Genomic DNA, 13,964 nt, shown 5'->3' with positions numbered 1-13,964 from the left:
CATTAATTCAAAACATCTGGTGAATACTTAGTTCTAAAACACTTAGTGAACACACTCAGTTTAACAACACCAAGTGAACACATCTAGTTCAAAAATACTTAATGAACACATTGAGTCCAAAAATACCAAGTGAACACATAGAGTTCGGAAATAACTAATGAACACATTGAGTTCAAACACCAAGTGAACACGTAGAGTTCAAAAATACCTAATGAACACACTGAGTTCTAAAATACTTAATGAACACATATAGTTCAAAATACCTAATGAACACATTGAGTTCAAGGACACCAAGTGAACACATATAGTTCAAAATACCTAATGAACACATTGAGTTCAAAACACCTATTATTTCGTCTCATATCAACTATTTCATCTGCCCATGTTCTACCCAACATATTTGTAGATGCAAACACATATAAAGTTTAAATCTTTTAAAACATGTATAACACATTATTTCAACATTTATCTCAAGTAAACAAACAATGTATAAACACCTAGCACATACTTCATAGCAAATACTTCATATCTATGCGGTAGAAGAAAGTGAATATACATTCACACATATAACAACAAAATATACACATAACACGTATTTCGTATAAAATACTTCGTATTTATGTGTTAGAAGAAAGTAACCACACACTCACTTGATCAGAAGATGATCGGACAACACTACAGCTCTAAGAGTAGTATTCTTCGGTGAAACCGGGATATCTTCACACACCGGGTTTCTCGCGGGCATAGCTTCGGCTCGGAAACTCTTTTCTTTTCGGGATCTTCGGGGATTCGGGACTCGCTTCGGGTCTCGGGGTTGATACCGGGGCTTCGGGATATTTCTTGCACGCAAATCAAGGTAAAACGAGAGAGAGAGAAGAGAGAATGAGCAACCAAACTCGGCTGGCCCTTCAAATCTATTTATGGGGCAAATTTGGCCCTTGCCACGTCGTGGCAACCTTTTTCCACGTCGTGGGCTTGGTCGTCACTGCATGCGTCATCCCAAGTTGCATCTGGGGGCCTCCCGGAGGTGTCAGGAGACTTGCCACGTCGTGGCACTGCTTGCCACGTTGTGGTCTCTGACAGTTTTGGGGTTTCGCGCCCCGAACTTCAGAAATTCATAACTTTCGCATACGAACTCTATTTTCGACGTTCTTTATATCGCCGCGAAGATGAGATTATGCTCTACAACTCTCGTTTAGACTCCATTGGCTAATTTTGACTTTATTTTTAATATATTATAATTATATTACTTATATATTATTTTTTGTAGGCCGGGACAGGAAAACTCCGTTATAAACTCATAACTCCTTCGTCTGACGTCCGTTTTCGTCTGTCTTTCCGTCGTTGCACTACTATCGATGAAATCTTCAATTCTCGTTTAGATCACTAAGGATAGATATCTATCAACCTTAAATTCACTATTTACGACGCGCTGGGTCGCGCTAGGTCGTGTCGGTTCTGTCGCAAAACTTCGACAGGTCATAACTTCTTCGTTATAACTCGGATTTTGGCGTTCTTTATATGCACGGAAACCTTGTGACATATACTACAACTTGGTTAAGATTAATCCTTCTAAATAATCTTCCATAAAAAAGTCATTTTTGATGCTTATCGTCTCTAAGTTGACTAACCCTGATCTACGGGCGTTACACGGCAGTCCCCTGACATAGTGCCCCTCCTTGCCACATTTATGGCACCCACCTCCTGCTCTAAAAACTCCCGAATGAACCCTGCCACACTTTCCACAAGTGCGGCTCTGCTGACCCCCAGGTCGTGTATCAGCGCTCTTAGACCGCTTAGGCGCCGACTGAGACTGTGTCGGTGCCTGCCGCTGCTCCTTCTGCTGCAGCTCTAACTCCAACTCACACCACCTCGCGGCTTCCTGAAGATCGAGGAGGGCATCACATCGTTGTGTAGACACAAACTGTCGAATATCAGTCTTGAGCATACTTAGATAACGAGTCATCTGAGATTGCTCTGAAGCAAACTCTGGACAAAACATAGCCCTCTCTGTGAACATACGGGTAATCTCCATCACAGACTCCCCATCCTGTCTCAACGTCATAAACTCTTGCGCAAGCCGCTCCCGCTCAACGCATGGAACGTAGCGGGTGCATAACATATCTCTGAACTACTCCCAAGTAACAGCAGCCCGCTGATCATCAATATACGACCCAGTCGTCAGCCTCCACCAGTCCTTTGCCCCAAGCCTCAGCAGGTTCAGGGCACACCTGACCTTTTGGTCAGCAGGACATGAGCACGTGAAGAAACAGCCCTCCACATCAGATAACCACCTTGTAGCCCTAATTGCATCCTGTATACTATCAAACATCGGGGGCTTCGTATTATCGAAGTCCCGGTATTGGAAGGCCCTGACGGCTCCTCCTCCAACCCCTGTCGTAGTTACAGCCGAAGTGGTTGCGACGACAACTGTCTCTGCTAGAGCTGCATATCGCTCATCAAAATACTCAACCATCGCAGTCTTAATTGACCCAAACATTTTTGGCAGCTGCGCTCGGAACGCAGCAACAATCTCGTCGTGCATGATCTCCCGGATCCTGGCATCCAACTCCTCAGTCCCTATCTGAACCACGGGCTCAGGTGCTACCGGCACCTCCAACCCTCCGTCTCCCGACCCCGATCCTAATCCTGATTCGGATCTCGAAGCAACACATCTCGTCACCACCATACTGAAATATATATGCACAAGTCATCAGATAAATAACATAATGTCGGGAGACCAAAACCCAAGAACCCTAGGGGTTTTGGTTTCCTTGCTACGCGTATGGGTCCTGTGCTTTCAATAGTACGGGCCCATACTACCTTCCACACCTACCCATATTTGTCTCAAGTATCACCACAATGCCCTAACCATATCATCATCATATGAAATGCGCTCAACCCTCATTTCTAGGGGAATACCAAATATCTCGCATATAGTCTCACCACTTATCACGACTCACACATCCATGAAAATTCCATCATCCCCTGCAGCGCTAGTGCATGCTAGCTGCACATAACGCTGGACCCAATAGACTTTCAAATATCCAATCCTACCCGAAGGCCGAATCAACATTCTCAAGCTATAAGGTCTTTATTATGCACAGCCGCGATGCATACACTAAACATCTACAGTTATGATGTCAATTCCACATACAAGAAACCCTAGGCTAATAGGCATCATGCAATCAGGCAAATCTATCATGTGATTCCTGAAGATCCCTAGCCTAGCACTAGCATGCTGTTCTAACATATCAGAATATCAAATAACTGCATGGTATTTTGGGGTTTACTTACAGGCTCCGGCTGATCGTACCCTTTGCATCCTCCATCCTTTATTTTGAAAACCATTTTAAAACTTATTTTCCGAAAATCTCCTTGATTTGAGACTGGATTCACACGAGTGTTCCTCCAATTCACTCAAACCAAGGCTCTGATACCAACTTGTAACAACCATAAATTTTACGCTAAATTTAAACTTTTAAAATCATAAATAGAAACCAAATAAATTTGTTTACAAATGTTTTCAAATCATTTCCCATCAGAGTGTCCCAAAAATCATAACATAAGAATGAGGAGCGGTACGGTCACGCCTTCACCTTTCCATGACCTCCTGAAGTACCTGAACAGTAAACTGAAAACTGTAAGCCCGAGGGCTTAGTGAGCTAGCCCCAAAATACCAATACCCCACTGACAATACCATATCAGTAATAATCAATCAATCAACATGAATACTGGGCCATCGGCCTGACTTGACCGCCCTACCGGGCCTACAGTCTGTCTGAATCTATCCCGAGCCTTCGGCATGACTGGTCCGCCACGTGGGCCTACAGTCTCCTCGGTCCACTCATAGGGTATATTGGCCTTCAACACAAAGCAGGACCGCCTCAACCCCACCACAAGCAAATAACCATGTCCACATATAATAGGTAATCACATAACAGTCCATAGACAAACAAATCGATCTAGCGTATCATAAGGCATATCAACATTCTAACCAAGATACTGACCTAACCGGTCACTAACATAGCATCATCCTATATACCAGGATACCGACCTAAACCAGGTCACTAACATAATACTGTCCTAATTACCAGGAAGTCGATCTAATCAGATCAATAAGCACATCAACCCGTACATGTACAATTATCAGATATAACTATCTCACAGATCATCAATCATAGTAATCTCTCATAACCAAAACACCGACCTAACCAGGTCACTAACATATCAATCCTAACGGATCATAAGAGCATGACAACATACTCTCTATCTGGATACCGATCTAACATATCATAACCACATGTAGCATACCATAACAATAACAACTAAAGGGCCGACCTTGGTGCCGTAGACCCTATCGATATAGTGAGGATAACTCACCTCGCAGATGTCGACACGAAAGGTAAACTCCAACTCTCAGATCTCTTGACACAGGCTCCACCACCTATCATCATAGTACGTCATACTCATAAGTCCTTAACCTTATAAGGTACTCCACAACCAACTAGTCAACCCCTGGTCAAAGCCAAAGTCCTCAGTCAATGTCAACAGTCCATGTTTACCTTAACTCGTCGAGTACCCTCGGCTACTCGCCGAGTTCCCTGAAGTACATTCCAACTCGCCGAGTCATCGGAGTGACTCGTCGAGTTCCTTTGATTCTCGATCAAGCTTTAAGGCCACCTGTCGAGTTCCTTCCTTACAACTCGACGGATACACCTTTATATACATCCAATAGAAAACTCATCCGACTCGCCGAGTTGTTCTTCAACTCGTCGAGTCTGATGGCGATCTTCATCGGACTCGCCGAGTTGTTCATCCAACTCGTCGAGTTCACGACCATCTTCATGTGACTCGCCGAGTCAACCTGCGACTCGCCAAGTCCATTCAGTCCTTTTTCCACACATATTTGTTTTGAGCCATGCAACAATTCCAACTCATAGATCCAAGCTTCTAGGGCATGTTTATTACGTAAAGTTGCAAACTTTACGTGCATGCATGGCTATAAAGGCTCCAAATGCCTATTTTAAGTTCTTAATGGAACTTCATGCTCAAGAAGGACCTTAATCACAACCAAGACTGTGACTTTATGCTTCTAGAATCCAAGGAGGGTCCAGATCTGAAGTTACAACTTCAGATCTAGCCCATAGCTCCTCATACCAACTTGAAAATCCATAAAAACCCTAGAAACTCAACAAAAGGGAAAAAGGGAAGTAAGGATGGCACTTTGATACCTCCTAAGGATGCTAGCTGAGGTAAATCCGGCTTCCCACTCCTTCCTTTCTTCAATTTCCTTTGCACTCTTAGCTTTCTTCCTCCAAGATTCTCTTTTCCAAGCTTCAATACCACACCAAGGCACACACACACGAATTAGGGTTTTAGGGGGCTCTCAAAGACTGTAAATAGGCCAAAGGAGGCTAAGGCTCCTTTAAATAGAGGTGCAAACCCCGAGATTTAGAGTTTCCACTGTCAGCTCCTACTCGCCGAGTCCCAACATGGACTCGTCGAGTAGGTCACTTAACACGCAATCTCACCCCGCTGCTACTCGACGAGTAGGTTAACCAACTCGTCGAGTAGAGCTTAAGCCAATAAATCTTATTTAAGAATTACCTGAGAATCGAGGCGCTACAAATGGTTTTTCTGCAAATATTTTTTTTGCTAATACTATACGTCATGTGTCTCTATAGTTGTTAACAAGATTATATTATGTTTTGTTTATTATAGTTTTTAAATGGTTATTACATATTTGCAAATTTGATTGCTATTAATTTGCCTCTTTTTGTTATAAGAGATAGAATGAGAGTATTTATTCGGGTCTTTTTTGCCGATATGTATAATTTTGTGTTGCATGAGTTTCCCATAAATATAGGGGCATAATTATGTTTTTCGCCAATGACATTAAAAACCTATGGACTGGCCCTAGTCATGAGTAATATTCTCGAACCATTCCACCCTTAGACCGCAATGAATTATGATAGGCATCGAACTCCAGCTCTGCTCAACCTAGGATTGATGTATTTTTATCATGTAAATGGAGTAGGAGAGAAGAGAGTGGCAAGAATGGGAGAAAAGGAAAGAAGAGAGAGTCCACATAAACATGCCGAGCTCGACATTTTTTTGCTTGATAATGTCAACAAGGGCTGGTGTTCCTCTCGGCAAAAAGATTCTAGCTAGGCATGCCGAACACCACTCCATCCAATTTTAATGGTTTAGAAACAATGTTCCATGATCAAAAATTACGTGTATCTCTAGAAGAAAAAAATGATAGTTCTTTTAAAAAAGATAATAATTTGAATGATTTTCATGGTTAACAAACTATGTTCCATGATAAAGTTTTAGGTTGTATCTCCATTAATAAACTATCTCCATGATAAAAATTAGGTTGTATCTCGAAGAAAAAATAATAGTTTTTTGAAAAAGATAATAAATTTGAATTATCTACCCTAATAAATGAGAATTATTTTGTCATATGTCCTTCTCTTCTTCACTTGGCCACATGTCATTTTGTCATAATTTTGAGATATATTTATTTTTCCACTTATCATTTATTTTAATTTTTATTTCCAATATATCATTAATTTAGTTCCCACAAATTAAACCTATTATTAATTTTAAATTTTAAATTTTAAATTTCAAATTCAACTTCAACTTCAAATAAATTTACAATTTAAACCTTTGTGTTTACCGTTTTGTTATAATTAACCAGTTTAGTACACGAGTCTGATAATTAAATTTATAATTTTCATTAATTTATTTTTTGCATGTTTTTTCTCATAATTTTCACTTATTTCAAATTTTAAATTTCAAATTCAAATAAATTTACTATTTAATCGTTCGTATTCGGCATTTTGTTTTAATCAACCCGTATAATATACAGGTTTCACAGCTAGTTTTTAAAAATATAAAAATATAAGTGATTTTCTTGAAGAAAAACATAAAATTATGGTTTTGAAATAAAATGTACAGTTGCTTTTTAGAAAATTTCTGTATCTTAAAAAAGATTAAAATAATGGATAACATTGGTATCTTTACGGATCTTTATACCGTACAAATAAGCATAATCATTGCAAGTTGCAAAGTTTACCAATTTTTTTACCCTTTCCAATCTTTCCATATCCAAAACCTTATATATCCCACTCAACCCCCAGCCCTTTTCTCTTATTTTCTCTTACCACCCAAACCTTCGAGTTTATTAAAGTTAGTCCCTAAAGTCGATCTCTATGGCGAGTCTCATTGAATTCAGGATCCAATTGAAAAAGTTCTCGGAATTGAAAATGGCTAATTTTGGTGCACACATTTTCTGTTCGTTCAGACCAAATTGCAAATTAAAAATCTTAAAAGAACTTCATTTTAATAGTTTTAATTTGTTTTTCTGAACGATAAAATTTTTATTTGCAACCCACTAGCAAGAAACTAGACCGGAAAAAAAAACACAACAAATAATTACATAACAACGACAATTGGGTTGGGAAGCCAACTGACCCAATTAATAAAATTTATGTCTATGGTTACACCATATGTAAATATGAGTTGCTATGTTATAAAAAATGTGAGTTTGTTTTGGTTTTTCTTTACCAAAAAGAAGAGTGTTACAAAAATATCAAATATGCCAACACATCACGTAAAAAACAACTTCTAGTAAATCTTTAGCACCTTTCCTAAAACGAATAGCTTTAAACCACAAAAGTCAGTTACCATAGGTCATAGGAAACGATCAACAATTTATCTATTCCCATTTGAAGATCCGAGATCGTAACTTCGAGGCCACTTGACAAGAAAAAAAGAGATGTTTATTGGTCTCTTGCTCTATAGGCAGGAAGAAGAAGAAATATCTATGCCATGTATCTCCAAGTTTGTTCTTATAGTTATAGGTAGTCTATCCAACAATAATGTCCAATAAAAATATCGATTTTAATTGGCACTAATTTAACCCGACTATAAACATTGTTCAAGTATTTATTGTCTAGTAAAAAAAACAAATTATTACCAAATAAGTTAGGAAATATTTATATTAAAATGGATGATGTATCTAAAGTTATTTTATTCAGATTAATTTATGGTATGAACAAATTCCTATACATCTTTCCAATCAAATCTTTAAATGAATTATGAATATATGATCAAGCAAATCTTTAAATGAATATATGATGAAAAAAGGAAAAAAAAAAAAAAGCTAAGCATGAAACCCGTTACATGTATGTTCTTTCTTTATGAACACTTGTTCATTTGGATCCATTTTTCTAGTGAAGACATATCATTAAGAGTTAAGACATAGGTAGAAAATATTTCGGACCTAGATGACATTTGCTAAAATCTAGGGGGATTAAGTTAAATTTAGTTGAACATATATACACACACCCTTCGTCTTCATGTGAACCACCTACAAACACCCATAAAACCCTAAACCTTTTTAAACAAATCCTCAATCTTTCCATGCGTAATATTTAGATATCACTCTCCTTCCCCTACCCCCACCCCACCCCACCCCACCCCACCCCACCCCACACACAGATACACACAGAAACATAGTATTTCTTGGTATGTCTACTTATCTTTTTCAAGGATTTTATTAATTATATTATTCAAGAAACACCCTTTTCATTCTTGACATAAACAAAGGTATAAATATAAATGGTATCTTGTTTAGAATTGTGATACGGCACATGGGTCAAGATCTTGTTTATATATAGATGTAAATTATCATACTTGTTAATTTTTTACCCTAAATCGATCAAATAATATTCTTTCATTCAAAGCTTTTCTTGATCATCTCCCCTCAATTCTTGATTTATATAGTTCATCAAAAGATGCAGAAGAGTCACATTACTACAACCACCATTAGGGTTCTTGAGGCTGCACCCTCCCCATCTCCGCCACCGACAACCACCACCAATGGCGGAGGCGGAGTTCCTGCATGCGCATCATGCCGCCACCAGCGAAAGAAGTGCACAGAAAAGTGCATCTTGGCACCTTTTTTTCCAGCGGAAAAAACCCAAGATTTTCAAGCTGTTCATAAGGTCTTCGGTGTTAGTAATGTGACTAAATTGGTGAAGGATTTGACTAGGGAAGACGGGAAAAAAGCGGTGGATTCACTCATCTGGGAAGCGAATTGTCGGCTTAAAGATCCTGTGTTAGGGCCATTAGGAGAGTTTCAGAGGGTTTCAGAAGAACTTAGGGTTTATAAAACACAATACCAACAAGCTAATATTCATCATCATCATCTTCGACAAATTCCCATTACGCAAAATGGGGTTTTGTACAACAATAAATCTGGGCAGCAACGTTTGATTGGATCATGGAATGGTGACAACAATGGGATTAACAATGGTGCAGTGTTGGATTATATTCATAGCAATGGGATCGGTAATGGTGGTGGTATTGATAATTCGCGTATGTTCAACTATGGATCTTTGCAAAATATGGAGAAATTAAAGCAAGAAAGAGATCAACAACAAGGTTCTTTGATTCATCCACAGCAGCATATGATGAACGACTTCAGTCAATTTTACTAGCAAGGTATTAATTTGTTTTGCTTCTTTTAGAAGATTAGATTCGTAATGAAAAACTTTTTCTTGATAATTTGTTGACTAATACATACGTGTATGATTCAAGCTCAAAATTTTGTGTTTATTTTCACAAATCTTGATCACTCGAGCTAATCTAGATTTGTAATTTACCCTTTTTAGTGACATTTAATTGAATTAGCATCTAATTAAGGGTCTTTTTTTTAATAAAGTTTAATTAATGAATTCTTTTTTGAATCTAATGGATGTATGCTTTAAAAGTAAGATTTTAATTTAGAGTGCTTTCGTTCACCCCCAAACCCTAATTAAGATTGCGGACAAATCTTAATGACGCGGTTACAATGGTCAATTTGAGTCATATAGATTTAGTTGACCATAGATTGTTTCGATCATTCTCGAAACGATATAATATTAATTAAATTAGAGCTTTATTTTATAAAAAGATAGAAAATATACTAGTTATATAATGATCAATTTTAATATGCGGAATGTGGATTTAGTTAACCATAATGTTTAGCTGTGATTCCTAAAATTTGAAATTATACTAACGAGTATTTAATATTTGGATAAGCATAATCTCATTATTTAATTTTATAAGAGTCAAATAATTAGCTAGGTTTATATTGGCTTCAATAAAATAGATAATATTAAATCAAAATAAGTCATCTATATTCCTCTAACTTGACTTTTACTCTCATTTCACAAGTTATCTCTTTTTTTATTAAATGTTATTTTGGATATTTTATTTTAGGGAAAAGGCTGAAAATTATCAATGAGTTATTCCATTTGTTCATTTTAGACATTTAATTTTTTTTTTTGTCTATCTTTAATGAATTTTTCAAGCCCTTTAAATCAAGTATTGTAGGTAATATCGGTTAAACTTTGGAGAAAATGTGATAAATTACCAATAAAAATAATTACATTTGTCCACTTTTAGTTACTAACTTATTTTTATACACTTTTAGATTTCCAAAATTGTCTTATTTTAGTTTCTTTAACCGACTGAGATGACATTATTCAATGATTTGTAGTAAAATTTAATCAATGTGTTAGAACCTCATGTTTCCCAAAAACGAAGACAACACACGTAACCAATTTGATTCCCTTCCAGACTAGCTAATTGAATTTGTGTTTTTAAGAGGCTAGATTGTCAAGTCATACCTATAAAAGCCATGTCATCTTACTATTATAACAAAGTTTTAATATAGATAATAAAAAATATCATGCAAGCAGGTTAAGGTTTATAGCCAAATAAAATAATTAAAATAAGATGATTTTGAGAAGTTTATTGCCTAAAAAAGGATAAAAGTAAGTTGAACAACAAAAAAAAGTTGAAAAACAGAATAACTCTCCCTGGTCATTTATAACAAATTTCTTAAAGTTTATTCGGTATTATGTATATATGTTACTCAGTTAAAGAGAATAAATTAGACGGCTTTAGAAAATTTATTATCTAAAAATGGGCAAAAATAAATTCAGTAATTAAAATTGGACAAATAAAATATACGTTGGTCATTTTGAACAATTTCCCTCTATTTTATATTCAAAATGCTATACAAGCAATTACCCAAATTAACATTTTAATCGCTAAATATGTGAACTTCAATTTCAAACACATATCGAAACAATATATCTTTTATATGTCATCAACTTGTGCGACATGGTTTGAGGCTACTTACGTTTTAAATCATGAGATACATAAATGTGAAAAATTGTTAGGTTATATACCTTATTAATTGTGGCTTTCTAACTTAACCGTAGTGTTCGGAAAAGTAATTACAAAACCATGGTTAATATAAATTATGGGCCTCATTTTTATTATAAAAAAAAATGAAAAAACACATTACCTCACCATGACCCTTAGACTCGAAGGTGTAATCCAAACCACAACGTGTGGTAGATGACTTGGCAGGAACCGCACTTAGGAACACCATACCTTGGATGCGGTTTAGTTTTCCATCTATTTTTCTCTTCTTCTGGTTGGTCAATGTTAAAAACGTTATTTTTTCTTTTCTTATTCTTTTTTAGTTTTTATTAAATAATATATATACTAAAAAATTATAAAAAATATATATTAAAGTTTATGGTTTTTAATTCTCTATAAAAAGATTTAATATTTATATAAAATATATTTTAAAAATAAATTAAAAATAAAAGATGGAGTGAAATGTGATTATTTACTAGGTTGTGAAGAGGACATATGAAAAGTGTAAAGTGAAAAGTGAAATATATCTAGTCTTATGCGACACTATTTTTCCCCTTCCCATCCTCTTCTACCAACCACTACCACTGTGTCATCTCCAGCTTCTCTTCCATCGCCGACCATCATGTGCCATTTCCAAGTTCATCCCATCCATTACTAAGGAGATAAATGTATCAATTCTTCACACTCAAAAGCTCATTGTTCTTTTCTCTTATTTTTTCATGGAAAATAACGAACGGTTTTAATATGTAATAATTTCTTAAATTTTTTTGCCATATGTTCTTGAATTACAAGCATTATCGTTGTGCTCCCTCCTTCCTCGTCGTTTCTTGAATTACATGCATTGTTGTCAAACCCAATCAAGAACCATTAACAGAAACACTTCATCACCAAAAAGATTCTCAAAGGGTGAGCTTCTTCTCTAGAAGTGTTTTCATGGAAATATCTAGTTTACTGGGCTTGGATCTCCTGGCCTTGTGTCATTTTTCCAAAATTTGTTCATTGGATTGGAAATTTTGTAGGGAAAAGTAGGGTTTATGGTGGAGATCTGGATACCAACTTGGATCGTGATATCACTTTCCGAACTGATATTTCTACCCTATGCATGGGTTACAAGAAATTCAACCTAGAATAATCCAAGTGGACACTTACGATTCTAGGCACAAAAATCGTAAGCCAATATGCTAGAGGATTCTGTGAAAGTATGATAAAACAAGAGCTTAAGATCGTCCCCCTCTTCTGTAGAGGAAGAGTTGTTTATATATTAAACAAAATTAGGGTTTCATTAGGGTTAGGTCGTCATTCAGCGGGTCCCCAGCCAGGGGCTCTGCTCCTTGGACCCCGCTAGGGGCGCTGCCCCTAAACCCCGCCAAAGGGGCACTGCCCCCGGACCCCCGACTAGTCGTCGGACTGGTTTCTAATTCGATCTTATACATGCGTGCACTCTGCACAAACTCCGTACATATATTAGAGTACAAATTATGAAGCCCCTTAGCTCACATGTTAGTTCCAATTACTTAAAATGCCATGATGATACTAAATTCACCAACAAATTTTGTTGTCGTTTCATCTATTTATCAATCTTGCTAGCAACATCGTGAATGTTAACGATCCCTCTTAATTAATTAAGAGTCTAGTGCATATGTATAAGAACTTTTGCATCCATTGCAAAAACTCTTTTGATATTTGAAAGGTGCTACTCAAATGCGAAAAACTTGAAAAACAAAGGTTAGCTGGCATGTTTGAGATATTGACATCGTCACTTCATAATATTTCAAGAACAACGAAGTGCAAGAGAAAGAAAAAGTCAAAGATGGCATCGTGGTGATCACCGGTAGAGGTGAATGAGAAGAGGAAGAAGACATTGGCAATGTGTGGTGGCGGGAAAAATGTTTTTCATTTTTTAGTGAAAAATACGAGCTCCATAGTTATCTCAACTCTGTTATGGTTTTGTTAAAAAAAATTAATAAATTGTCAACATAAAATTTTGAAATATTAAGTAAAAATAAATTTTCAGTTCATTTTAATAGAACATTGTATGAAATAATAGACAAAAAAGTTATTATACATACAAAACAAAATAAGAAGTTGTAAAATAATAATTGTTATTTTAAAAAATAAAATAAAATATGGATACTACAACTATAGTTGGCCATGGCCTGTTGCTCCATGCTTTTGAGTTTAGGCCCATGGGCAGTTCCATGCCTGGGCCTGGCTTCTTATGTGTTAATAGTCCTTTTTTGCTAGGTAATTTGTTTAACAACATTTGTAATGTGTACAATTTTATTCTTCATTTAATTCAATAGAAGTGTTTATATTTCAATTGATTTTATATTATATCTCAAAATTATTATTTTTAGGTTATATACTCTTCTTATCAAGTTAATATATTTAAAAATCACTATAACATTATACAATTTTCTTTTTACAAAAGTACATATAAAAAAATTATATAACCTTAAATACTAAATGAAGACTGATGTTGTGGGGGGATCGGTTTAAGACCACTTGCAGCCATAGTTGTCATACATTACAACCTTTGTATGCATCTTAAAACCAAATTTTATGTAACTCTGACATTGATAATAAATACGAGTAAATGAATGATAATTTTATTGTTGTTAAATGTTGTTATTATATATGTATCAAATCATAGATTGTAATTTATTTGTTATAAAGTTACTAATGATTTGATAATTATATACAGGTCGGCTAAACAGTTCAATAACTCTATGGCA

The 13,964-nt window shown here is 36.0% G+C and overlaps 1 protein-coding gene across 1 annotated transcript; it reads left to right on the top strand.

Annotated features, from left to right (window-relative positions):
• The first annotated feature begins 8,807 nt into the window (after positions 1–8,807).
• Positions 8,808–9,574, top strand: LOC111914677 (LOB domain-containing protein 2). The gene has a single exon (XM_023910375.2). It carries the CDS (start codon positions 8,808–8,810, stop codon positions 9,510–9,512), a length of 705 nt encoding a protein of 234 aa, XP_023766143.1. The 3' UTR covers positions 9,513–9,574.
• Positions 9,575–13,964: the final 4,390 nt, after the last annotated feature.

Source organism: Lactuca sativa, chromosome 4 (genome assembly GCF_002870075.4).
Source record: "Lactuca sativa cultivar Salinas chromosome 4, Lsat_Salinas_v11, whole genome shotgun sequence".
NCBI lineage: Eukaryota > Viridiplantae > Streptophyta > Magnoliopsida > Asterales > Asteraceae > Lactuca > Lactuca sativa.
Note: the sequence above shows the minus strand (reverse complement) of the source record. Positions and strands in the feature narration are given on the sequence as shown.

Bases quoted from the DNA above. Each gene is read 5' to 3' on its own strand.
- LOC111914677 (XM_023910375.2), top strand. From the start codon at position 8,808: ATGCAGAAGAGTCACATTACTACAACCACCATTAGGGTTCTTGAGGCT.